The sequence below is a fragment of the Microchirus variegatus genome (genome assembly GCF_963457635.1).
Source record: "Microchirus variegatus genome assembly, chromosome: 3".
NCBI lineage: Eukaryota > Metazoa > Chordata > Actinopteri > Pleuronectiformes > Soleidae > Microchirus > Microchirus variegatus.
The window spans coordinates 17,984,386-18,011,436 of NC_139804.1; the positions used below are offsets into that span (position 1 = coordinate 17,984,386).

A 27,051-nucleotide genomic window follows, 5' to 3' on the forward strand; every position below is an offset into this window, starting at 1 on the left:
TTTGGCTTGTCAACAAATTCAGTTGTAACAAACAATATTGTTTATACCCCAGCAGCACATCCTACTTTGTGTTACTTTAAAGTACATATCACTTTTGGAAATACATTTCTCTAATCTATAATTCTCATCTTTTGTTAGAACATACGCTATTGATTGTCTGTCATGTAATAGGAAATAACTTGCTTAAGTGGCTAAAGACACCAGGCTCATTGTAACTTTCTCCTGAAGTAAACCAAAAGTCCACTGCTGGTTGAAGGTCCACCTGATCTTCATGTGGGCCCTCGGGTGAGATCAGCATCAGTTGGTCCTATGCTCAGTTGGTTTCCAAGAGCAGCTCTTGCACGATTCGTCAATGAGAAGGCCAACTCAACCTTGGCTGTGGCCAGAAGCATTACTTCAATGACCTCATGGAAATGGATGGGCTTGCTGCTCTGGCAGACACTGTCATGGGCAGAAGGAGTGTGTGTTACAGATGCCTAGCCGGCTATTTTCGACTGGCTTTACAAAAGCGAACCATTTTTTACAAGGACATTTGAAGCCCTTGTTAGGCTAATTTTAAGGCCAGTTTCTAATTTTTCAAAGGTATTTTCAACCCAACCCCCCACTACTTTCCAACCCTGTCCAAAAGAACATTTTACTCAACAGTACTGTGTTATTGTCTTTTATCACAGAGTTGCTGTCAGGAGAATGTTTTGTATTTAAGAATTACTTTTGTATTAATGACTTGCCTCGTGGGCTCAAGTTAAATTGTCCTGTGGGTCGTACATGGCCCAGAGGCCGGATGTTCCCCACGCCTGATTTAAACCCTCACATGGATCAAATCTTTGGGGTAAGGGTGTCTTGAGTTTGAAAAACATCTATCCAACAATGCATCAGGATTACTGGGCAGGCGCTGGGGTGTGTTATTACAGTACAGCTGGAACAACAGAGTTTGAATCAACAAAATACCAAAGTGGAAGAATGAATGCATTTTCATTTACTCATGCTTCAAGTTGGAAGAGAGCTGACCGTGTCATCACATGTAACGGAAGACGCAGCAGAAATCCGCTTTGACATATACTGCAGGAGACATATCCATTAAGTCATATTCCCTGACTGTCATGAATGAATCATGATTCAGCATATGGTTATAATCTCATATATACTTTATTTTATATTGCTAGATGGATGTATACATAGTATACAATACAAAAGACAACAGATAAAAAAAAAACATCTGCACAATATGTGAAAGGCAAAAAAAAGTACAATGCTATCTTTAAGATAGTCAATATGAAGCAAAACAGAAAATTGAAAAGATGGAAAAATTGAAATGAGTTTTCTGTTAAAGAATTGGCTCTTCAGGTTTAAGGACATATTTACCTTTGAGTACAAGACGTTTGATGGACCTTCAGCCAATTTATATATACACACAACATTTGGACTGCTGAAGTATTTTCTATTGAACCCCACATATTTCCAGACGGCAACCAGTTGGACAACAGAAATGAATACAATCTTATCAAAACAAATTTCCATCCAATTTTCATCCTGTAGTTACAACATGGAAAGTACAGCAATATTTGTTTGATGATTGTTTTTGAGTGAATTTTGCCATTAACTTCACTGTGTGTGTGTGTTTGGTGTGGTACGTTTTGTAAGTATTTTGTCACTTCACAGTTAACTATAATTGATGTGTCACCATGCAAAGTCATCTCACCAATTGCTTTTCAAAAGGTTTGGACATCATGTGCAGAAGGTCCAAAAATACAAGTTGACATGATGCATGATTTTGGCAACAAATAGACCCCAATCAGACATGGTATTCACATTTCTGTGTGACCAATCAAGCACAAATCTGAAAGCTCTCAGACCATCCTGAACGTGTCGTGAGATCAGATCACAAAAACTACACTCAGGTGGTTTGAGGACGAATGTGCCCACGTTCCTGAGCTGCATGACCATAGTCTCAGTCCTTTTTAGACTAATCAGCACCCATACGTTGATTTATAGTCATTGCAAGTGTTAATACTGATTATCACGTCTGATTAAAACCTTATTTCATGTTACAATAGCAAGAGAAATGCTTTCATTCCATCAGCTCCTCTGGACTCTTCTCTTCCCTCGGTCAGTCCTCACAACAGACATGACGTCAGTGTGTATTTGAATACTGGGTGGGGGCGCCAGATCTGATCTCATGTGGTCACAGGAGACACATCTAGGAAATATTTGAATGCCAGGTGTGAAAAGTTGTACTTAATGCCGTCCACATGTGATCAGATCTCTCTGGACAGATGTTAATGCCAGGTACGAACACGACCACAATGTATGCTTAATGAGCCGAAAACATTATAGCCACCACTGCCAAATATACTTGCATGTTGCCAAGACAGCTCTGACCCACTGAAGCAGGGACTCTACAGGACCTGTGCATGCATACTCCAGTACTGACTGGGTTCCATGCTTTAAGGTCAAATGTGTCTGGTTTGGTTGCCTGGATTAACTGTTTAACATGTGTACAACCTGAGCGGATCTGAGGACACCTGGCCATGAATATAATGGATGTGCTTATATGCCCCAAGCAAGTGCCAAGGCTGCTCAGGAGGTGAAGGGTCAGAGAGCAGAGTTCGGACTCATCTCATATAGCACAGTGACTGCACATTAGCAGCTGTGGCAACAAAACATGCAATTGTTACGATAGTTCAAAGGCAAACAGTTGAGGTGGTCTCTAATGCCACAAAGCTGATTTGAAATTAGCATTCGTCGTCATTGTTAATTGCAATCTGTTAAAAGTGATAGTGATCAGGTTTGGGTTTCCTCGCTGTGTCTTTGTCAATATTACTCCATTCTACCCGGGTCTGGAAAATAGACAAGTCTGTTTCATGCTTGGATCTGGAATTTCTCAGTTCTGCATTCATCAGGATCTCAGCTTTCAACTAAGAGATTTGTGAAGTTCTAATCCAGGACTTTTTGGGTACAAATCTGACGAATACGAATTCATCTGGCCACTGCTATTTGGCCTTTGTCAAAGTTGTTCAAGTCTTGGTGAATTCTCCCATATCACTGACTTATGTATGAGTTTTGACTCATCCACTACATGAAGCTCTTGTTTGTTTAGGCACAGAGGAGTTGATGTTGCCATGAAGCAGAAGGAATGGAGCCTGTGTATGCTGAGGATATATCGTAAGCCAACAGGCATTTTACCAAGAACTGTTTTCACTTTGAAATACTGTCAAGCCAATTTTACAGTGATGTGCATGTTTTGAAGCAACCATAAGACATTTCCCTTCATTCTTGTGGGGTGCCGGTTTCAGTATTTGGAAGTGTTTAATTGCCTCAATTGGGAGTTTACATCTGTTTGCATTTTGTCCTGCCATTGTCTTCTCCCTCTCTTCCTTTTAAGGAGATGATTTTATTTCTAGAACAATGATTGTAGAAGAAAATAACAATTAACCTATTATTTGTGTTTGAAATATAACATATTGACCATTATAGAAACTGTTGTTTGTTTTTGTTTTTTGGAGTAGTGGCTCGATTACTTTATGGATATTTTGATACTTCACGGTCTTAATAACGAATATACAATGTCTTCAGATACAGGACGCCATTGTTTCAATCAACCATAAAAGAACATATTTGACAAGCTCGAACCAGTTTTGCTTGTACAAGTGCAGTACATGACTGATTATCAGTTGTTACAAGTTCATTTTCTGTTGACAGATTCACTGATTTGTCAGAAAACTTTCAAAATTGTACTGCCTACTTTTGACAAGGACGCATCAACAGTAATTAAGTTTTGACAGAAGTGTACAGTGGCTGTTTTTTTTTTTTGTTTTTTTTTTTAGCAAACCACGCTTCTGTGCACCTTAGGCTCTCAATGTTAAACTTGGACTACGTGATGCATGTGAAGTGCGTGACACCCGTATTGCTCATCTGCTGCAACTCACGTTCATCTGTACACACAGTGCCCGCACCTGCTGTGAAACTGCTACTTTTCCAGCTCTATGTGTTACAGCGTTTGTCTTTGAACATTTATAAATGTAACATCTATGCTACTGCACATATTTCACAATGAAAGCATTGCTAAGGTCCAGTGTGTAACATTTGTTGTTATTGGCAGATATTGAATATAGTACAAATAAGTGTATTTGAAGAAATGTATAACTGATTTAAGAATAAGTGTAAAATGTTAATTATGTCCTGTAGGTGAGGGCCTTGTGTTACAGAATCCAACATTATTTGCTTTCATGTTAATGCAGCAGCTCTAATGGACAAACCAACCAGATTGGGAGTTTTGTGTTCTGAAGCAAGAGCTTACAATAATTCAAAATTAACCCAAACCACAAACAGCAGGCAGAGTGGGAGAAGTGGAGAAAGTTTTGAAAGAGTGTTTACCACCTTTCATGTCGTAGTCCTCACATGATTGGGAAAAGGAGAGTGAGCCATTTGTTGCAATCTGCAGTCTCACCAATAGATGTCACCAAGTCTTACACACTGGACCTTTAAAAACTAAACTGGATTCAGCCAGCAGGACAGCTGCACATGCAGAAAGTGGTGTGTATATTTGAATATACGGTATATGTTGAGCCATGTTTGACAGATATAGACATTGTGGTCAAAGATTTGTCTCTTTTGCTGTTAAAAAGACCCGGTACACTGTGGGTGCTCTAACCTAATACAAAAAAAGCTGGTCATTAATGGACTTTTCTGGGAGCAACAACTGGACCAAAATGAAAAGCAAAGTGTTCTGGGACTCACACATGCTGGTGTTATAGCTCCTTGGCAACACTGAACAAACATCTGAGCATTCGTCAGTTTGCTTTACACATGACAGACAAAGACGTGTTATGATTGCACCATATAAACACACTAGATTCACTGTATACACAAGGTTAACATCTTAGCTCTTACCACGCTAATACAATATTTCTCGATTTGTTTGGTCACTAGTATTCAGGAACTATTCGATACTGATCCAATCGTTTCAAGTGCGTAGGATCTGATGGTGTCTGGCTGTTTGCAGATGAACCGACTGGCACTGAATCAAGACAAAAAGATAAACAATAACGGAGGAACAGACCGATGGGGTCTTGAATGTGGCAGATACAGTACTGTGTTTCACATGTCAGCTGAGTGATCAGCGAAATGAGAAGAAATGTCAAGTCACAGATGCCTGCTTCTGATAAAAGCACTGTGCAAGTCTCATAAGCATTCATCCAGTCTCATCTCATGTCTCTCCATCACTGGTACTGTCTGTACAGTTTGCACAGGTTTTGTGTCTTTGTTCCTGGTAGAGGTAGACTAACCAAAAGTCAAACCCACCACAGTTTGACGGTTCAATTTACAAGACAGCGTTTCCTCAATCTTTATGTAAACAGGTCTCTCTCGTTTCAAAACAGAAGCAGCTGAAGTGTATCTCTTCTGTAGAGCAGATGCTTCTGCAGACAGTCAGACTGAAGTTGAGAGTATTTGCACCAAATGCAGCCATTGAATCATTGTCATGATGATTTGGTCTACGGTTCTTATCAAATCATCTGTCTGACCTTAAAAGGTAAGCCCACTTTCTCTGTCTGCACTAATCTAACATGCTTTGAGGTTGCAGAGGTCCAGTTCCTGAGGCTTCCTCTTCCCAGAGCAGTGGTCTCTGGGTAGATGCAAGCCATTATCTGTCATGCACTGCACCAGTCGCCTTTTAAAGCCCCTTCCACAAGACTTGGAGCAGTGAGACCAGGTCCCCACATCCCACATGGGACATGGATCCCCACACATTCTCACTGCATCAGGCTTACCAGCACTGTCACAATCCACTGCAGGACGTCCCTCTGCACTCTGGCACTGCACCAGCCTCTTCTGTAAACCACTGCCACAGGTCACTGTGCATACGTCCCAGTTTCCTGTCACCCAGTGACTGACTGGCCTCTTGCCTATCACCTGCTTCTTAGCTTCTACTTTGTTGCTGTCTATCAAGACGCTGTTGTGCGCTTTGTGGCTTCTCTCCTCTTTTTGCAGAGTTTTCTGCTCCTTGCTCTCCTTAGTGATGTAGAAAGAGTAGCGCACCCTGGGCGGAGTCATCTTCCCCACAGAGAGCACTTCTACAGTAAGGGGCTCCTTCAGAGGCCTGGTGGCACGCAGAATCTCCACAGATGTGGAGGTGCCACTGTAACGCAGCAGGCTGCCCTTCACCAGCAGGTCGCGCTCTGCAGCAGACACCACGTAGTCGCCATTCAGGAGGTACTTTCCGTACTGGTTCTTCACTGCTAGGTAGTTTTCATCATTGACTATTCCACGATAGCCACGCTGACGGATGTCGACGTTGGAGGCTCCCAGTGGCAGCATCACCACAAAGTTGTAGCCATGACTGTAAAAGAGTAAAGGTATGATTATTTAATGATGTCATTTTATGATATTTTTAATTTCATCTTAAACTTGTAGTGTGTGACATTTATATGCACAAATATTTTCATGCATAAACAAATGTCAATTACATTCAAACCATTGACAAATTAGTTCACACAAAAGATGGAAAATGCTGAATCAGATGGTGTACACTCTAAAGTTCACATAGCCAAGAGAGTCATCATTGGAAATTCTTTTTTTTGTACCTGCAGATAAATACATTTTTTTTAATTACAGTTATTGCGTATAGTTTCCATAACTTATCCTGGTTTAGTCTTGTTTTTTGTTTCTTTTGCATAAGCCTGTGGCTACTTGACCTCTCCTGACATTCCCTTTCCCTAAGGAGTTTATGCCATTTGTGTGTGAAATAAACAAAACAACAAAATGCCGACTAATCTTATCAGCTCAAAACAGCTCTCTCTGTGTTACTCAGCATAGTGGTGTCTTATATCCATTGTCACCAGCGACATTCCTGTGCTACAAAGCAAGACGACATTCAGAAGTGAATTCTATTGCTCAAATAACTTGGTTGTTGTTCTCAACTGCTCCTGTGAAAAACTGATGTGCATCTATAACAATGTGTGAAGACAAACATGTTCCTCTTACCACATGTTGAAATAGTCTCAGATTAACTCTGAGTAAATACTTGGTTCCTGTCTTACTCAGAGTGAAATGGGATCATTGATTTGTTTGTGTGAAAGTCAAACTTTGTTTTGTCCTCTAATTTGATTGTGTTGCACATAATGTGATGGTGCATCAAAATGTACTTCATTGAGTAGTGTCCAGTCCAAATATTCATTCACACACACTCTGATGTTGAGGGACATTCCCGATCAGTCAGCGAGGACTTTAGACCATCCAACTGTTAAATTGTCATGTACATAAGGGCTCTCTTGCAGAGTTTCTGAATCGTTACCATTGCAGTTTAAGTGAGGCTGCGATTCCGCAGCCTTTGCCAAAGGGAATTACCCATAGATCATTTTGTGTGAGTTAACAAACTAAACAGGAATATAATCAGAAACAATCATGGAAAAAGTAGCAAAGCATGATGCTAGAAAATTATATAATGTAATTAGAAGGATGTATGAATATGCTTTGACGTTTACACTCTCTTTTTTTTCTGTTGACTTTAGTTTTTATGATGTCATTTTGTCCCAAGGAGTAAATTAAATATTTAAAACCAAGCCTTCATCCACTCTGTAAGTTAAGAGCATGGAACACAGGGATAAGCACCCTGGTTGAGAAGAGAGTAAACAACATAAAACAAAAACCCCAAAACCAAATGGAGCTCCATCATATGGCACATATACTGTAGTGCTGCTCAACTCATATTTAAGCCCTTGCTCCTCTTTACAATCAATCACTGACCAGCTGTTGGTCATTAAGATGCTAAGATTCAGCCTTGGAATCACTTTTGAGGGTGGAGCTGAGTCAATGGGTGTGGCTTCATGAAGGTATAAAGGCTGAAAACTTCAACTGCCTCAGTTTCTCTCTGTCTGTCTGAGCTGCTGTGTTGTTCTCTGCAGTGAAGTATTGTTTTTGGTGGCTCTGTGTGTCGCATGGATGGGTGTTGAAGTCTGCCATCTCTGATTGCCTTGTTTAATAGATGACTGGTTACCTCAGCATATCAACCTTTACATTTTGCCACTGGGTTACTTGTTCTTTAGTTATGTCGCTACTCAAATTATGGCTGTTGTATTTAAAAGTTCATCCTTTGTTGATAAACCTGTGAAATGTCTGATGACATTTTGTCACACCAGGAAAAGGAGAGGAGCACATAGTTGCATGAGTTTCATTTAGCTTGGCTCACTGTCGCGCTGCCCTGACCAACGTGCATTACACAGAGTCATTGTTGGTGTGATCAGCAGCTGACCTGAGCTTTTCCTGTCAAAATGACAACTGTCTATGTCTATGAGGAGTGTGTTCTCCGCGTAAACAGATGCTCAAGGTTATCGAAGGAAAAAAAAAACCTCCACTATGTTATCAAGCTTCCAAATACAGATGAACTCGATTGTATACATATAATGACATTAGAAGACTTCAAGAGACCAGCTGGTGGAAACGTGTGTTTAGTCTATTATAATGGAGAATGTAAGCACCAGTTTCTGATGTGGCTTTCTCCATTATTATATAATACACATTCTTTGGAAGCTGGGATGACAACAAAAACAGTCTTTTGTGCTTCATTTGGAAGCTAAACTGTTCCATGGTCCCTCCTAAACCCTTAAGCCCTAAACTGTCATGAATTTACAAGTGTGAGATGCAGCAAGGGTTTAATATGCTTTCAACAGGAATGGGAATTATTTTATATTGAAAACGTTTTTACTTCATTTGAGACTTTTTACTTGATGACTGCAAAGATGCCAACGTACAAAACGAGGCCACAAAGTGCTCTAAATGGCCACAAGAGGATTTCACACGTGATGATTTTACAGTGAGTCAGCTGTAAGAGCTCACGGACTGACTATGAACACGCCTCAAAGTCTGTGAGTCTGTGAGGGTGGACATTGGGACTGAGCCCATGTTCAGGCCAAACAACAGCTGGAGCACTGGAGCACAACTTACTGTGACCTACCGATTTGTTAACTCCTCCTTTGAAGTCTCTACTTTAAAAAGGACATATTATACCCTGAGTTAACCTAGTTCCCTGGTGTCCTAATGAACATGTCTGTGACATGCTTTGGTCAAAATACCATAAGGATGAAGCACCACAGCAGTTCAATCACCCTGCCAAAACAGCCCTGTTCAGAAAGCTCTGTTTAGTAGTATCTCTTTAGGTCCACCTTAAAGGTCCACCTTAAAGAAAAGTAAAAAACAAAACTTAAGGGATAGGAAATGACATCAGCCACAGAGGCTACTGGGAGCTAACAGCAATTAGAATTTGTAAAACTGATAATTTGCAGGCTCTAGCAGGAACATTGCTGTCATATAACATGTATCCACAGGACTGATAAATCCTCTGAGGCTGGAAGTTTGTGTAGAACTCTGTGCTGCACTGTGGAGCCAAGAATAGAACTTTTCTCGGACTTAGCAGGCTTCCGATTTTTGGATACCGCCTCTACCGGATCTCCTGTACTTAGACTGAGGACCACAAAAACATGAGTGAGTCCTCTTTTTTCACACTTTTCCAGACTGACCTCCAGAGTCCCAAATGTAAGGATTTAAATGATGAAAGAAAAAAAACACATACAAACCAATTATGAGGTCCATTTTGTCACTGATTTGCATGTAAACTGACTTCTTCTTGAAACCAGTGTAGACAATTGCAGACAATACAAGTTTCAGGCACTTCTGTGTTCTATCCAATCGCTCCTTTTTAAAATGTGCTTAAACATTGTAAATCGAAAAAAACTATTAAATATAAACAAATGTTACATTCTAACCATTGTCAAAGGGGTTCAGGCAATGCTGATTAAGCCTAGGAAAGTGGATAATGGAATAAAATTGCTTGTTACTTACACAGGTTTGGTGAACAATCCTGAGATTTTCTTGCAGCCTTTGTTGTCCCCACCGCACACTCCGCACTTGTCAAACTTCTTGTTGGAGTCCAGCTTGCTATCACAGCCTGCCTTGATGCATTTTCCCTGAACACATACAGCTGACGTGTCTGGAGAGCAGGGCGTCCCATCCACAACCTGTATTAGGGTTTGACGTTTTTATTATTACAACATCCTTGACTGATGTCTTTGGTTAATATGTCTATAAGACAAACAAAATGTAGGAAACGAATGAGAGGAGTTTAAGTGTTCTTTAGTGTCATTGACCTGTGGACTTGTGTTGCTGCTTCAAGTGGGTTTTGATGCTGCTTACATAAATCGTAGCTGAACAGCTACACTCTACTGCCACTAACACATCTCCACTCAGCACTGTGCTGGGGATGGAATTACCTGTTTCTCTCATGACCCCCGGACCCTGAATGACTTTTGATTTGTTACGACTCATTTGGACTTTTATTTTTCATTTGGACTTTTATTGTTCTGTCTGGTATTTGGCGTTTCTGTTGTTTTTGACTTGCCTTGCGTTTTTTGTTTTACTCCCACTGAGTAAGTTATGTTTTGGGCTGCATCGGTCCATTTTTGGGCAGCATAACTCAAAAAAGTAAAAGACAGATTTGGATGAAACTTTCTGCAGATTAAGTTTATGACACGAGACATAATTATAATTTGGTGCTGATGTTGATACAGGAATTCCTTCAATTTGTTAACTCTTTGAGACAGAGGAGTTTTTCCCCAACAGTTTTGTTAATGTGAATATTGCTTTAAAAATATGTAATATAATAAATATGTGATATGCTAATGTAATGTCCCTGAAGACTGTCCCTGAGACTGACGGCCTGTCCACTGAAATTGGCAGTGCACCCCATGACCCTCACATGGAGGATAAATTATTATTTTGTAGTTTTCTCCCATTTTATAACTTGTTTTACTTCTTGTTTTTAACACTGTATGTCATTTACAATACCACAAATAACAAAACAATAACAACAGACTTAGTTTGATGTCATGAAATCATGGGAATTATTGTCTTATTGGCAGCAGAACAAATGCACTGAGAAATAATGATCCATTAGTGAAAAATACACACAATAAAATGACAGAAAAAACAAACAAAAGAAAACTAGTAGAACCAAATATTTCCTTCCACTCTTATGGATTTATCTGGAAGTAATAGCAGAGACTAAAACTAAAATAGAATGTCAAATATTAGATATATATCGGAGAAATGTTCCATACTATATCTTTAAGTTTGCCTCCTGCTTGATTGTCCTGATGGGATTTTCCAGTGTACTATTAGCTCCTCCCCTTGTGTATTTTATCTTCCTGTGATTTATTGTCAGTTCATCTCGTTACTATGGTTACCCTTGTTTTCTGATGTCTCAGCAATTCTTGTGTTTACTTGAGGATGTTTTTAGCGATTTTAGATTTTAGTTTTACAGTACAGTTTGATGTTTGCCTTACTTAAGCCCTCACCTGGATTCCCCTTTGTGAGTTATCGTTATTAAATACTTCACTGTTTGCACTTAAAGCCCTGCGTTCGAGTCCAGTTTCTTCTAGTTTCTTCTTGCAGTCTGTATTAGAGCCAAGTCACTCAAGGCAGACTCTTAGCTCTACATGTCTAACCTAAAACCCTCTGAACACAGCCACTTAAATGTTTCAACTCCACCTCCCATAAGGTCTTGACTCATGATGTGTTCAAGGACATGAAGCAGTACAGAGTTCAAATAGCAAGCAGCTCAGAATATTAAGAGAATTTCTCAGACACATCTCACATTTTAACTTAGATTTACAGTAAGTGTGACAGAATGTTTTTATTTATGGCAGTATAATAGAAGCAGGTCAAGCTGCTCTGAACTGTCTTAAGGATAGAGCTGGATTTTCACTAAAGCGTTTTTCACTAAAACTTTCCTGGCTAAAATCAGCCTGAGGTAATGATGTGCTGGTGATGTAAAAGGAGTGGTGCCATCTGAACTAAAACATATTAACTTTCTTTATCAACACACCATGCCGATAATCTTTTTTTAGTTCTACATGTTTGTGTTATCCACTCCTATTGCATGTTTGGTGAATGTTTAAGTGGAAGAAGTTGTCATACATACCTTCTGAGCGAGGAAATGGAAGTACCCAGTCCCATTGACTCGACAGACAAGTTTGCATTTGTCCTTGGGAGAAATGCCTGAATATTTAGGAACCCAAACCACAGAGGAACCCAATCTGTTGGTGTTTAGGTTTATGCCATTGAATGCCTCACACTGCTCCTCCCGGAAACTCTTTCCTGGAGATGAAAAACAAAGTTACAGCAGAATGACGGTTACTCAGAACTGTTTAAGCAGCTGTTGGCGTGAAATACTGTCATTTAAAGCTTAATTATTAGCTCTATGTTCTGACAGCTTTCTGTGATCACGAGTGTTTGCTCTGTGACATGGGTCTCTTGGTCTCGGGGCTCTGACAGTAAATTCTGAGCCATTTCAGGCATGAACTCTGGCTAACTGTCTGGAAAATTGGGTGCGGACATTGTCCAGAGTATGCCATTCACACATGACTAAGACGGTAGTGATTATCTGGGTCAAATGTTTTCACAACAGGAGGAAAATCTCCAGGGGGATCCAGGCGAGGAGGTGGAGCCTGGCTTGAGCATGCAGCATGCACTAGACGGGACACTCATTCACTCCCTGTGGATCATTTGGAGTTCCTCCTGCAGAGTTCTTGCATGAGCTCACTCAGAAATTGGAATGCCAACACAACCTCATATAAATCTGCATTTATATTCAAGATAACAGACCACTGTGATATTGTCTGTCTCACTAATCTCTTGAAATCACGATGGATTCTTTTAAGCTTTTTTCAAATTTAAGGAGCACCAGCCAGTGCTGGTAACTCTTCCTACATTTTTTCCTCAACTCTCAATGCAAGTGTATTCATAGAGCACATTTAAAAACATCCAAAGTGACACAAAGTGAATGACAAGTTATGTGCATTATACATTTGTGTACTACTGTACATAACTATACTTTTTTGAGGACCTTCCTATGAAATGTCAGACTTTCATTTTATGTATTATTTGTCATTAATGGATCACAACAACTCGTTGTTCTTTGCTGCGTAGCAATTCCCATGATTCCATTCTGCTTCATGATGTTATCAAACTAGGTTTTGTATTTAGAATGAGAGACCCCTAGAGGTAGTAATTGCACTGTGCAGCCTGTGACTTAAAATATGTCATTGACATAACCAAAGAGAAGGTTAATGCTTGGGCCATTTCTAGGTTTTTATGTGTTCTGCCTGTATAAATGCAGACGAGCATACCTGTATCAGGACAGGGGTTGAGGTTACATGAGCGGTATTTGATGCGGACACCGTAACAGTATTTGCCTCCATTCTCAGGGACAGGGTTGTTGCACTCTCTCTTGGCCAGTTGAACTCCACCACCACAGGTACGGGAGCAGTCTCCAAATGTACCCCACTTCCCCCAGCGGCCATCCACCTGCAACATCAGTAGGTAAATCAGTGTGACATCAGCTGATGACATCGAAATACAACAACTGATATTTCAACACTCACCTTGACGTGCATGGTCACATTCTTGTCGCTGCAAGCTCCTTGGTAGCAGACCTTACCAATGCCACAGCTGGTGCCGTCCGCCCAGGGAAAGTGTCTGGTTTGACACACCAGTTGTCCGCGGGCCTTTCCCGTGCACCACAGTTTGGAGCAGGGCTGCATGTAGGGGCAGGGTTTGGAGGAGTCACCAAAGGCCAGCTCACACTGACGGTGCAGGCTGTAGCTAGAGCCCGGAAGGTTGTCCGGAAGTGACAGCTGCCTCTGAGGCTGGTCCAACAGACAGTCTCCTACATAAACCAACATAAACAGCACTGCAGTCAATCAGACTGCATTCTCTTTTAATTCACATGGATATTAAACCCCCAAGATTTAATGACAAGACTTCAGTGGTTGGATCTGATGGACATTTATAATCACTGAACACTTTACTGCCTCGATTCTCAGCAGCAACAAAAACATCATTATCACCAGTTTTCACAAATGCAGAAGCTCTAATGAATCTTCTGCTAACTGTTTCTCCCAAAATTAACTGTTGTCTGCATATTTATTACAGGAATTAATATTCATGTTACTATAAAAGATTAATTAGAGTATAAATGTTACCTAACAGTTTTCTGTACAGTCTCACTTTCCTTTATTAATACTTGTAACAACTCTTTTTTTTGGAAATTGGAATCCCTTACAGTACCCATTACTAGGTTGTGTGTATTATAACAGTAATCGATTACTGAATAAAGCATTACTGCCAAACACTGGTTACAAACTTATCACAAAATAATAAAAAAAAAAATATTGCTGTTACAAGAATATACAATGTATCTTGTTGCAAAATGAAGCTTAGATTAGAATTACTTGTAAGGGTGTTAGAATGTGAATGAGAGCAACATGTGAAAAGTACAGATAAGGAGTGATGCTCCTTAACATGTTTGGATTGAGACATGGTGAGCATCTGCTCTTAGTCATGTTAGAGCCTTCAATCTTTAGACACGTCAGCTATCATCTGGCATTGAAATAGCCTCTGGGGCAGTGGACCAGTATTTTGGGGCTTCCCATGTAGACAGCAAATATCTTGGCCAAGACCCATTTTCCATTTCCCGAACATTGTTTACAGTCTGAGCAACGTGAGACGCGAGAATGGAGTTACAGCAGTTTTGTTTTTTTCCCCCAAACAGCTAGCAAGATTTTTGGCTGACCTCAAATAACAGCTGTTTGCATGTACATGCAGATAAAATGCATCTTGGTCAATGTGTTCCATATATTGTCCTCTTGTTTTGGACTGCAGACCCACCACAGCATGCTCAAACATTCTCCAAACTAGAAATGGAAACAACACTGATTCTGCATGTTCCTATGTAGAAAGATTTCTGATTTGCTTGTGAAGATGATGTGACAGGATGTTCAGGTAAGTTCGTGTTAAAAAGAACACCATTTAAAAAGAATATTAAAGCAAAGAAACTCATTCAGTGACTGTACTGTATCATATGCATTAATGACCTTACAGCAGTTTGTATGGCACAGTATGTTAAACAACTGGGTCATCTGTACGTATGCAGAGGAAGCGCTATGTTAGAGACAGCTAATGTAGAAAAGTGTGTTAAAGTAAGAGGGCGAATCACATGGAGCTAATAAACTTTTAAGACTCGTTATTACACTGAATCTACTTGTTCTCACTTAGTAGGAGTTTTAGTTTGAGCATAATTTGTGTGTGGTCAGTCTTTTTTCATTAGAAAATATATCACAAGGAAAAAAAATAGTTACGTGCATAACTGTGTTTAACTCCCATGTGGTGTGTTTATTACACTCCAGTGTGGAATGTTATTTAATGGTCTGTTCAGGTTTGTGAGGATCTTGTGTCATTAATTACTGACTCATCCTGTGGCAGTTTCTCTTTAAAATGGCAAATGTATTTTCAGCTCATGCTAAATGTTTACGTGATGCAACTGGATTAGAACTATCAGCACACCCAGGACGACTTTATTGTGTTTTTAATGATGATCAAAAGAAGAGAAAGAAAAGAAAAATACAGCCAGATGTGCAGCATTTCCCAGTATTTTTGTAAAAAATCTCAGGCCAGCAAATGACACAACTCGATTAACTTGTCATTCTCAAGTTCTTAAAGCTGTATGAGAAACTGGCAGCTGCATCAAAGCGATGATCAAATCTAATGTTTTGAATTAATTCAATTTTGAATTGATCATTCCATCATTTTACCACATTTCAGCTATGACATAGTAACTGCTGTGGCCTATAGTCAGGCTCTTTTAGCAACAAAGTGTTTCACTACATCACCAGCTGGTTATAATCCTGGGAGGGACAAGTATGGTGGGTTTATCAGTGTTTTATTAGCAGGCTCGCTGCTGTGGTTAAAAACAAGATCGGTCTGATCACTGTGTTTAAGGAAAAACAGAGCACCAAGACAAATAGATAAAAGACACTAAAACTCCTCAAAACATATTTTACAAATAGTATACTTGTGTTATTGCAAGCTAAGTTGTGTTATTTATCGTCATTATTTAAGATTATTTGAGGTTGTACAGCATTTTGTTTTCTATCACACAAACACACAGTGTTATGTGTCTTGTAGAAATTCCTCTTTAATGAAAGCAGCCCTCTTTTAACTCTTATTTGGTGAGCTAGCTATAAAGAAAGATAGCTTAACAGGACAGGATGGTGAAAATAACGTAATGTTTAAATTAAGTATTTTAAACCAAATATATGTACCTTACGTTAGGTAACGTTTGCAATACGTTTGCAATTTCCCTTAAATGTTGGCAATAACCTCTGTGCTCTGACATGTACCTGAGTATACATTTCTTGCAGATGAGCGTGCATGATGATGATGGTAATAGCATCTTGATAACAGAGGACCTACAACTAAACTGAACAGTCTGAGAAAAATGCTGTTCAAATGATCAGCTCAACATCATGCATGAGCTACAGGGAAAACCCCCACAGCAACTTCAAACAACTTCAAGGCTGATGGACAACAGACTCTGCTTGCACACGTGATCTTTCTCTCTGTAATCAAGTGAGAACCTGCCAGGTCAGCTGTGTTACCGTGTGTGTGTGTGTGTTACCATGAGCTTGTTTGTCAGAAAAACAGTAAGGAAATGTCTGCCTATAATGACTGTGATGTCCATGTGAATGAATGAAGAATGAATGTTACACAGCTGTGACTATGACTCAGTCACTGTAAAGCAGGGTCTGCCTGAACAAATGCTACACAAATTAATGAAGGGATAACAGAAAGGAGGCTACGGACATATTTTTGGCCTTTGGTCATACGACTGCAAATGATCTGTATAACTGTGACAAAATAAGGCCAATATCTTTATTTTTCTTTCTTCTTGTGGGAGAGATTACTACCAGCTGACGGCAAGAACGGAATTAGCGGTCCATCTATGTCCATTGACTTATACAAGAAGTGTTTACTAACCATGACCTCTGTCCAGGAACTCTGTAATGATGGCGGCACTGCACACAGACCAGGGTCGGCTCCTGTCGATCTGAATCAGTGTGGGAGACATCATGTGGTTGTCCTTCAGTTTCCCAAATACCTCTTCACATGGCTTCACATTGTCGTGGGGCATGCTGAAGACGTGTCCTGGGGAGAGAGAGGGGGCGGGGTGGGAACACAGACACACGGTCACCTCCTTTAAATTTCAATCATACAATGATTTAAAACACAATTACTTTGACATTTCAAGGGTAGGAACCTGTTGTGACTATATGTCTCTCTGTGTTTCTCAGTGCTTAGTGACAGTTAAGTGCTGCACACAGGAAGTGATTCATTTTATGTCATGACAGACAGAGTAAACAGCAACACTGTGTTGGTAAAGTGAGATGACAGCAAACAGGCTGGAGTATGAATGAAAACACAAAAAAATACCCTCTTTTCTCCCCCCCACCTCTGTGCTGCCACTGTATAAACACAAATGCTTTCTCAGTCAGGTCTGATAGTTGTGCACGATGGAGCAGATAAAGGATGCAGCACAAAAAATAATTACATTGAATTATTTTTGTTTACACAGAGGCACAATAATGGCAACAAAAATAACCTAAAGTTACGTGCTGTAGCTTTAACAGATCATCACTGTACACACAGTCTGTGTAGAAGATAAATAATAAATGTGAGCTAAACTTGGACCGAAGCTGATATCATAAGCAAAGAGGAATGCATCCATGCATGAGAACATACAGCGTGGCATACATCCATGCTCTAAATCTGGCCTGGTGGGGGAATTCAGTTCCCAAGGTAATTGTTTCATTCCCTAAATACGAACATGCAGTACTTTCCAAAAGGGGGAAAAAAGAGAAAAGACCAATCATAAAGTGTGGTTTTAGCTTGTTCAATCATGAGACAGGTCTGTTCTGAGGGGAAACTGTGCAATTATTTAACATATATGGAGTTAGTGTAAACCAATGCCTCTCCTGGGGCCTCAGGAGTTACTTGTGCATGTGGTCTTGGGCATTGAGTCCTGCTTCTTTTACAGCCTCATCACCCACTGATTATTGAAAATGAGTGAACTTGTCACTTGTGGGATTAACGGGACTGGCCTTCATGTTTGGAGTAAGTAAAACTTCAGTTTAATGGCGTCCATTAAACTGCATGCAAAAAAGCAGAAAAGGAAGGTATTAGCAGTGTTCAACTAAACTTCCCTTTTCCATTTTAACATCTGACATAAATGGGCCCATATAAAAGCCTGGCTCACTGAAGCCTGTGGAAGAGAAAAGAGTGTATTGTCAGGTGGTTACTGCTCATCATTCAGACTACACTTCTCCCCCCAGAGGACATAAATCCACACTTCTGAATGTAGTATGATGTCACAAGAAATTGCACTGTTGTAAACTGTAGCCATCTGAGGCAGACTCACCAAAAGGGATGAGATTTTGAAAACAATGTTGTATTCTTGCATATAATGTGTTAATTAATTTTAGAGGTGTTTGCAGACAAACTTAATAAACATTGGATACAGCAGACTCAAACCTGTTTTATACTTATACAAGATAGTGTTGTTTGACACTTTGCTCTCATGTCACGCACATAGCATTTTCTTATGTTATAGAAATTCATATTTTAAAGTACATCACAGTGATTGGTAGTCACTGTCTTCATGCAGATGTTTCAAGTTCATTTGTCACGTTCTTGATTGATCTTGAGCCAACACACTGACCACCTCAGTTCCTATTGTCCTGTCAGTAAATGTAAATTCAAAATCTCTTCCCCAGTTACATAGACAAGTGCACCCATTCATAAAATGAGTAAAATGTAGCAGGTTAGGAACACAAATGAGCAATTGGTGTGCTGATCACAATGATGTAAACTGGCAGATGAGACAGCCAACTGGAGGTACATGGTTGTTATGAGGAAAAGCATATATTTATAAGCATATTATTGAAAAAATTGTTTTATAAGTATTTATATAACTATTTATATATTTATATAACACTAAAAAAGCATAAATCAGGCTTAAGGGTTTTCTTATACACTCTTAGAAATAACAGTGCAAAGTAGAACCATATAAGGTTCTTCGGCTTGTCCTCATAGGAGAACCCTTTTTGGCTCCTGGTAGAACCTTTTAATAAAGGTTCCACCTCGAACCCTTTTAGAGGATTCCACCAAGAACCCTTTTAAAACCTTTTATTCAGGAAAGGGGTTTGAAAGGGTTCTCTGGATCAAAATGGTTCTTCCTGGAACCAATAGTGTCACCAAGAACCCTTGAAAAACCCTTTCTTTGGGAAAGGGTTTTTCAGAAGCAAATGGTTCCAGGTAGAACCTCAGCCCTTGTAGAAGAACCCTTTGGAACCTTTATTTGTGCACTTCCATGATTCGCCGTGTGTGTGAGTCACTGTTCTTGGGTGTCGCAACACGAAAAGGTTGTGAACCACTGCTTTAATAATTTCACAAATGTTGAGATCAAAACCACATCTCAGCAAATAATGCATATATATTTTGGAACCAACTTCCTAACTAATAAAGTGGACTTTTAAAGCAACTCAATGAACCTTTGCTGGATGTGTTAAGCAAACGCTCCAGGATGAGAGCAGATGTTTCACTTGCAACACGTCCAAGTTATTGAACTTGCTGGGCTTGATTCTGACAGTTTGAGTCCCTGAGTGTCATTAGCTTAGACTCACTTCTCACTGTGCTTCTACTTTCTCACTCAACCAACAGAACAAGAAGTGAGGTTCAGGTGCACAGTGGGGATGAAAGAGGTTCCATTTTCTGGGAAAATTGAGGCTTGATGGGTCATGGATTTATAATGTTTCCACTGGAAACAGGGAAATTTCCTTTGCACTAGGGACATCATTTCTCCCTATTACAAGTCTGTGACCCATTAAAATGCTCTTTTGAAGCAGTTATTTTAAGTTTATTAAAGTTGCATAGAGTTGTTTTAATTACTTAGCACAGGGCGTCCAAAGAGCAATGAGAGGCAGTCATGAGAAGTCCAGAGAAAAGTAAACTCAAGTGATAGATTTGTCTTAAAGTTGCCTTCTTTAAAGCAATACATACAATCAGGACGAGTACTGCTTTACGTGTGAAATGGTTAATAGGAACTGAAGTTGCATTATTTTGACTTATCTCTCTCCTGCCACATGCAGCTGCCAAAGTGCAGAATTACATTGTGCAGCTGTTATGTCAAACATGCGCACATCTAAACTTTGGCCCATGGGACCCACAGATATTGCTTGTTCTGAATCTCCCCACCTCATTAGAGACTGATTTACAAACGGACATCAGTTTATGCTATTAAATAGACCCTAGGACTGAAACCCTGCAGTGCTCTGGGACATGGACTACGAACCACAGCTACGTGGTAGATCATTGTGCTGCAAAAGCCTTACAAACAGAGGTTTTTACAATGCTTACGTGGGTATACATCTGTCAGAATGAACTGTGGAGTTCCTTTGACGTTTAAAGTTCAGGTTATTTGCAGCTCATGCCCTGAATCAGTGGCCCTTGGTCTGTTGGGACTTTTCATTCACACCTGATAGTCAAGTCACAGCAGATAAGAACCGGCATGAGTCATTGTTTCCAAAGCTCTCTGTTTATGCCTGGCTATACTAAAAGGCAGTCTCAGCCCCCATTTCTGGGCTCCAAAATGCCGGGGTATTTGGACAGCAGGCGTATTGGGAGCGGAATTTATGAATGTTTAAAAGAAAACTGAGCAGTATGGATGTATTCAGCATCATTCTTAGGTTGAATGATGCTATCACACTGACCTTTAACTGAAAGTTTACTTTTTTATCAGTTGCTTCCCCTGTAATTGTTACAGATTGATAAAAAAAAGAAAGATGTTGGGAGGGGTCATGGGCTCTCTCGTCTCTCCGGAGTGCCAGAAACAGTTTGAGAACCACTACATGAAGCATGTCTCACTGTGAAGCCTGCTTCAGTTCAAATGCATATTAGCATAAATCTAAAATGTGTGGCATGAAAGCTCAGTCCCTGTTAGTCCAGGCCAGTTAGTCAGCGCTTCGCTCAAAAAACACTCAAGCTTTCTCACCAAGTTCATGGGCAGCTGTGAAAGCTGAGGGCAGGCCATCATCCTCAATGACAGAGCAGCTCCTCTTCGGGTCACACATGGTCCCAACGTCGGCCATCCCAAGTGTGTCACAGGTCGTGGCCCCACAAAGATCCTGTTGATGCAGAGAGGGGGCAGCATTATGAGCAAAAGTCTTTTTTTTTTTCCTCATTTCGATAAGAAGCATGAAAAATCAGACACATCTCAAGCCATGTTTCAAGCATGATTTGTGTGGTTGAGCTGTGGGGTACAGAGTGGACAGACCGTACAGACTAATACAAAGCACATGGGACTCTGCTTTGCTTATTGCTGCTCTGTTCTCAAAATATATTGAGGCAGACGGACAGGGGAGATAGCCCATTACAGATTGCCCCTTGGTGTTTAGGTAAGAGGTAAGAAGATAGTTTGGGAGGGAATGGAGTCCCACCTGGAGCACACAATTCGGAGTGAAGTCAAACCATATCAACTCCACTACTTCCTTTACAAGCGACTAATGCTTACCATTCCCCCATTTTGTGCATCACTTTGGTTCACAGTAAAATATCTCAACAACTGTTAGATGGAATGTCATCAAACTACATGCATATTATAAATTCATGGTCCCCAGATGTTGAATCTCATTGGCTTTAGTCTCTTGATATTTCTCTGTAGCCATAGACTACATGTTTATGGTTTTGATTAAGATATTGTTGAATGGAAAGCTATTAATTGATAGAGAATTTATATCCACCTCATGCAATAACTAGGTGGTCTCTGAGCTTAAGGTTTAGCCAGCGGTTCTCACATGGTGTTCCATTGGCCTTTGTTGTGTTTCACAGAAGCCTTCAGACTACAATAAATATTTCACTATCCATGTTGTAATCTGAAACAGTTTGTAGATTAATTTCTTATCAAACAATTCATCATCATATTAAGCCATGGGAAATACATGAGTGGGTCCCCAGAATATTTCATCATCCATAGTTGAGGATAATACTGATAACAGAATAATCATAATATAGTCATTAGGGCAAAGTTTAAATTAGTCCATTCCCTTTCAACATTTGCCTCCCTGTGCTTTTGCATTTTTTTGCAAATTAAAATAGACAATTGACCAAGCATTAAACTAATGCAGTGATGCCAGGAGCACTGCTTTCTGTCAGCCATGTGGAGTCCACACCAGTTGCCCTCCATAATCTATGACTAGATTTTTTCCAATGCAGCAGCTGCAAGGACAAACACTGGACCTGGACTTTCCTATACAGACGTTCCTTCAGAGTTAACAAGTTATTTCACTATGGTACTTAGATGATTGTCTCTGACCTTCAAGAGTTTTCACATAATTACTCTGCAGTGAATGAGAGAGAGTTTGTGTTTTGTTGCTCAGTGAGAGTCGAATTATACCTTCTTTAAAAGTAGGAAACATCTAACACACCACAGAGAGCAAGAAATGGACAGAAATGAGTCACTATGGAGAAAGAGTTCTGGTTTAGTATGTGCATGGTCACAGTTATGATGGTAATGTGGGGTTACTTGACAGCTGTGATTACGGTGAATGCATTTGACGGTGTCACTTTACATCATGGAGGAGTGACTTGTATCCTAACAGGAATTGTATGCCTCCATGATGGTGACAGACATGGTTGGAGGCATTGATTTCAGGTTGTCAATAACATCTTAAAGTGCAACACTTTGACTCACAGATTAACTGTTTGGGTAAACAAGGGTCAGGATCACAAACAATGTTTTTGGCCTCATGTGCATGTTATGTGTGTTGAAAGAAAATTGACTGAATAGACTGAAACTGTCAATGTTATAAAGTTTATGACCATTCTTATTGCAGATAATGAGCCCCACTCCTTATTCTGTAGAAACATATGAGCTGAAGGTCTTCCAGGAGAAAGGCTGGCTGATTTGACCTTTTTCTTTTCTTCTCTTTTAAATTGTTAACCTTGCGAGATAGGAAAATGTGACACTGTTGGAAAATGAGCAACCTTTGAGTGCTTTCTCAAGTTGTTATTGGAATATTGCTCTGTTCAAAGTGTTACATTATAGATCTAACACTTAATTTATTGCATGTGTCCAAACTCTTATTCTATAGAAGCACATGAGGTCAGAGTCTTTCATGGGAAGGGCCTTCTCACTTGAACTTTTCCTTTAGACATGGAAAAGAAGGGCATTGCACAGCTGTGCAGATAAAACACTTCTTTCATGGATGGATTACAGAACTGGTGTATACCAGGCACAAGTGTCGATTGTAGCACCCCTACGGATTACGGGTCAGGGCCCACAGCCTCTTTGTTAATGCTTATTATGTTAGTCAGATGGCTACAAAAGAGACACAATTAATCCATGAGACACAACATGGCTACAAGAATGTCAACTGACCAATGCAATATAAAAACAACTAAAATGAGACACTAAATGACTATACAGGTGTGCAAAGTAACCATAGGGATACATTATTTGATGACAGAAACCAAGTGGCAAGCAGTTGTGACATCACCCATAAGAATCTGAACTCCAGAAAAGGATTTGGCCAGTGCCATGTTGAGGTTTCCAAGCTTGAAGCGGACCTAGACCGGAAGTTCAAATTAACGCTGTTTTTAGTGTGTATCTGCGTCATTACCTTGTTTACAAAGCCCTGAAGTTTCGAAACAAACAGTTCAGCCATTGCTGAGAACGCTGTGTTTTATGGTAATCTCGGGCTCAGCGAGATCTCCCTTCTGGTTACGTAAACAGCATTTCTCCTGAACAGCAGATCCTCCTGGTCCGGGCACTAGTCCGGCTACATCCGGTTGCGTACATTGAACCGCAGAAGAAGAATAACGTCCGTTGTGGAGGTGTTTCACGAGCGACAGCGTCTTCTGACTCTGGGTCTGACTCCGGGTCAAAGTCATAAAAGGGACTGTGGTGGAGAGTCGTGACAAAGCTTTTAAAACAACAGTCTTAAAACAATGTTTTGATAATGAGTAACAGTGCATCCACCCTTCCAGAGAGGGGAGCTGCGCTTCTGAGAGCGGGTGTGCTGATTATGTCACTTCCGGGTATTGGCCAATCACAAGACAGCTGGAAAGGCTCTATGCTGGCTGGCCAATCACAAAACACTCTGTCTTCTGGGTGTGAGATTTATGTCTGAAATATTTTGGCTGAGGACAGCTTCAGAAAAGAGAGATTTCTATCGGCTGGTTTACAGCAACTTTTTGACCATAAAAACAAGTTAATGTATGTAAATAGACCTCCATAACTAACACATATGTGCAACAGGACCACTCTATGTGAGCTTTAAAGTGTAACTGTGCAAGTCTGGACACCTTTTCACCTTTTTCTCTATGGAGCTCCCCCTACAGTTTCGGAGTACATACTGTATTTTTATACAACGCCACCGTAAACATCCATCTGCCATTGTCTACTGCTTTATCCTGACTGTCGTAAAAACTCAGTGCTGACGCCACCCCCTCCCTTCCCCTCCTGTGACCATGTGCATTTGTTTTCAAAGGAGTCAGCGAACACAAGGCGTGGAGCTGTGTTTTGCATACTTCTGTGTTTTTCAAAAGACCGTTGTTTCCTCTTCCTCACTTCCTGTGAAAAAGTTTTTCTCCGCTTCTTTTTCGCCGCCTCTGCCATGATGAAGGTCTAAAATAATGCTATCGCTGCTTTGATTTTATAGCAGATACCTGGCTATAATATATATAAATGTGTGTGTGTAGTTCTGTGAAGCAGAAGCCCTGATCTTGCAAGGCTGGTTTTCCCCAGTAGGGGGAGTGGAGACAGCTCCCAAGCTCTCCATAACAAGCTATTTAACCATCACAATGACTCTGAAGCTGTTAAATTAACAACAATTGTCAGTTACACTGTATGGCACATAATTTATCATCCGTTTTACTCTCAATGGGAACATAACTGACATCAATTAATTGGTATTGATCATTAACTCCTCAGAAAAACACAATTACTCATTTCCCCATAGACTTCAGTCCTCAGAAATATTTTAGCAACCAGTGGTTTCACCCCCTCGTGGCTATTCATTATATCCCAGGTATATTTCCAGGTTGGCTTCAGAAGGGACCCCATTCCCTATTTCACACATGGTCTGACAGAGACACTACAGTTGTTTTAAGAATAAAGAGGCCAAAAAAAATCCATAAATTGATGCAATAAGTCTACAGAGACCACAATTAATGACAATTCTGAGATGTTTTTGTGACTCAAAATTTAAATTTAAATGTGAAGCCTTTATATGTAATTTTGTTTTCCAGGGTGTTTTCCTCTGCATATACTGTTCCTACTGATTCAGTGAGTTTTGGAGAACCTGGATGAATGAGAATTTGCACAGGCAGCTCATAGAGGGGTGTAGGGGCAGTCCATGTGTCTGTGACCCCTTGTCACACATAATCTGCACCACCCCTGTGACATAATAAGTGCTCCCCCCGCTTACCTGCTTAGTGAACAGTATAGCAGTGTCCCAATAATCCGGGTGCTTGTCATTGTGTTTGTTCAACTTCTTCTGCCAGGAGCAGAAGTTCCGCAGAGTCAGAGCTGCGTTGCCGGAAACCTTCGGGCCCTTGTTAGCATCATTAATCACCATGAACCCAACCACCACAATGTTGATTGAGTTTAAAATGCTGGGGTGTTTGTACAGTCGGGAGGCCACTGACATCAGGGTCAAGAGGTAATGTTTCAGGTCATCCCCGTGGAATTTGGCCATGGATTCATCCGCCACAACCAGCACCTCGACAAATCTGGGGATGGAGGCGAAACGTTTTGACCTTCCTAAGCTTGTCAGCATAGTTTCAGTAAAATAATCACTATCCGGCTCAATCAAGTGCTTGTATTTCTCCAGGGGAACAGTGAAGCTGGGATCAGGTGCGACTCCACACTTGCTGGTGAAGTTGCCGTCGCTCGCAGCGCGTCCCCTACGGCGAATGACATGCGTCCCGTCCAAATAGTTTCTGTTTCCAGACGCGGCTCTTGCGTCTTCACTCCTGTTGATGAAATACTCCATCCCTTTATAGGAGAATCCTCCGCGTAGGCCTTTACACAGGCTGAGTGCAGCAAAGGAATCTGGGTCTGCGTTGACCTGGCCGGAGTAGAAGCACTCACTGAGGTCAGCCACTGCAGACGCGCTGGATGCTGAGGAGCCACTCTCAGGGGCCAGAGCACCAGCTGCGAGGAAGCTAGAATCCGGTGTGAGTTGTAGGTAAAAATCCTGTTTAAACGCACTTAGTCTAAAAACAACTTGTCTTTCACTCATCTGCAGATGCTTCTCATCGGCGTTTGGATCCACGCGAACGGGTGTGAGGAAATCCACCTCCATACAAAATGTTTGTTTGAAATAAAGGAGGAATTCTACAAAAATAACCAAAGAATGAATGAGTGTAGCCATGTCTGCTCCCGGTCACAAAAGTCCACACAGTAATTCAGCTGTTGTGCGTTCGCCTGCAGTTAAAAAGAAAAAGTTATGCGTAACTGCATGAGATGCCGCTTGCGCGTCTTCAGAAAACTATGCAGACGCGCTGCCCCTTCAGCTTCTTCATCCTGCACAGCGACTCCACTCTGAACTGCAACTCCTGAGCCGCTGCACTTTAAACGACAAGGGAAATCTGACTGTGCGCGCGCGAGAGAGAAGCGAGAGGGCTCAGTGTCTAAGTTTCTGCTGCAGACTGCAGCCACTTAACTCTCCAAATATTATTGTTGCTGCACAACATGTGTGACATGAACCGGAGCATCATCCCCCTCCCACAACCTGGACCCATGAGTCACTGCATGAGCAACACACACACACACACACAGAGGTTTGCGCAGCTAGTCTTCTTAGGACACTGCATTGGCTTAGATTCATTTGGAATCTTAACCAGTTCCTCACGAATGAGGTTCTGCCTCATTAGGACCAGGTTTTGGTCTCCATTAGGACTACTGTTTTAACAGGCACTGTAAAATAAGTTATGTAATATAATTTCTTATCTTTAACACAAAGTATGGCAATCTTTGGACAAACATAAGTTATTAAGTTAAAGTTTCAGTTTTCTGTTGTCTTGACTAACTGAGAATAGGAAACTGACAAACTTGCAATCAATAGTACATCTATTGATAAACAATAGATACTTCAATCAATTGAA

General features: G+C 40.7%; 1 protein-coding gene across 1 annotated transcript; it reads right to left on the bottom strand.

Moving 5' to 3' along the window:
* Positions 1-1,237: 1,237 nt before the first annotated feature.
* On the bottom strand, positions 1,238-26,318 carry LOC310924688 (A disintegrin and metalloproteinase with thrombospondin motifs 15-like; the record flags this gene model as incomplete). The annotated part of the gene is made up of 8 exons (XM_083886488.1): positions 1,238-6,337; positions 9,835-10,010; positions 11,972-12,147; positions 13,179-13,356; positions 13,434-13,717; positions 16,867-17,034; positions 20,936-21,068; positions 25,371-26,318. 8 exons carry the CDS (start codon positions 26,316-26,318, stop codon positions 5,560-5,562), a joined length of 2,841 nt encoding a protein of 946 aa, XP_083742614.1. The 3' UTR covers positions 1,238-5,559.
* Between the last annotated feature and the right edge of the window lie 733 nt (positions 26,319-27,051).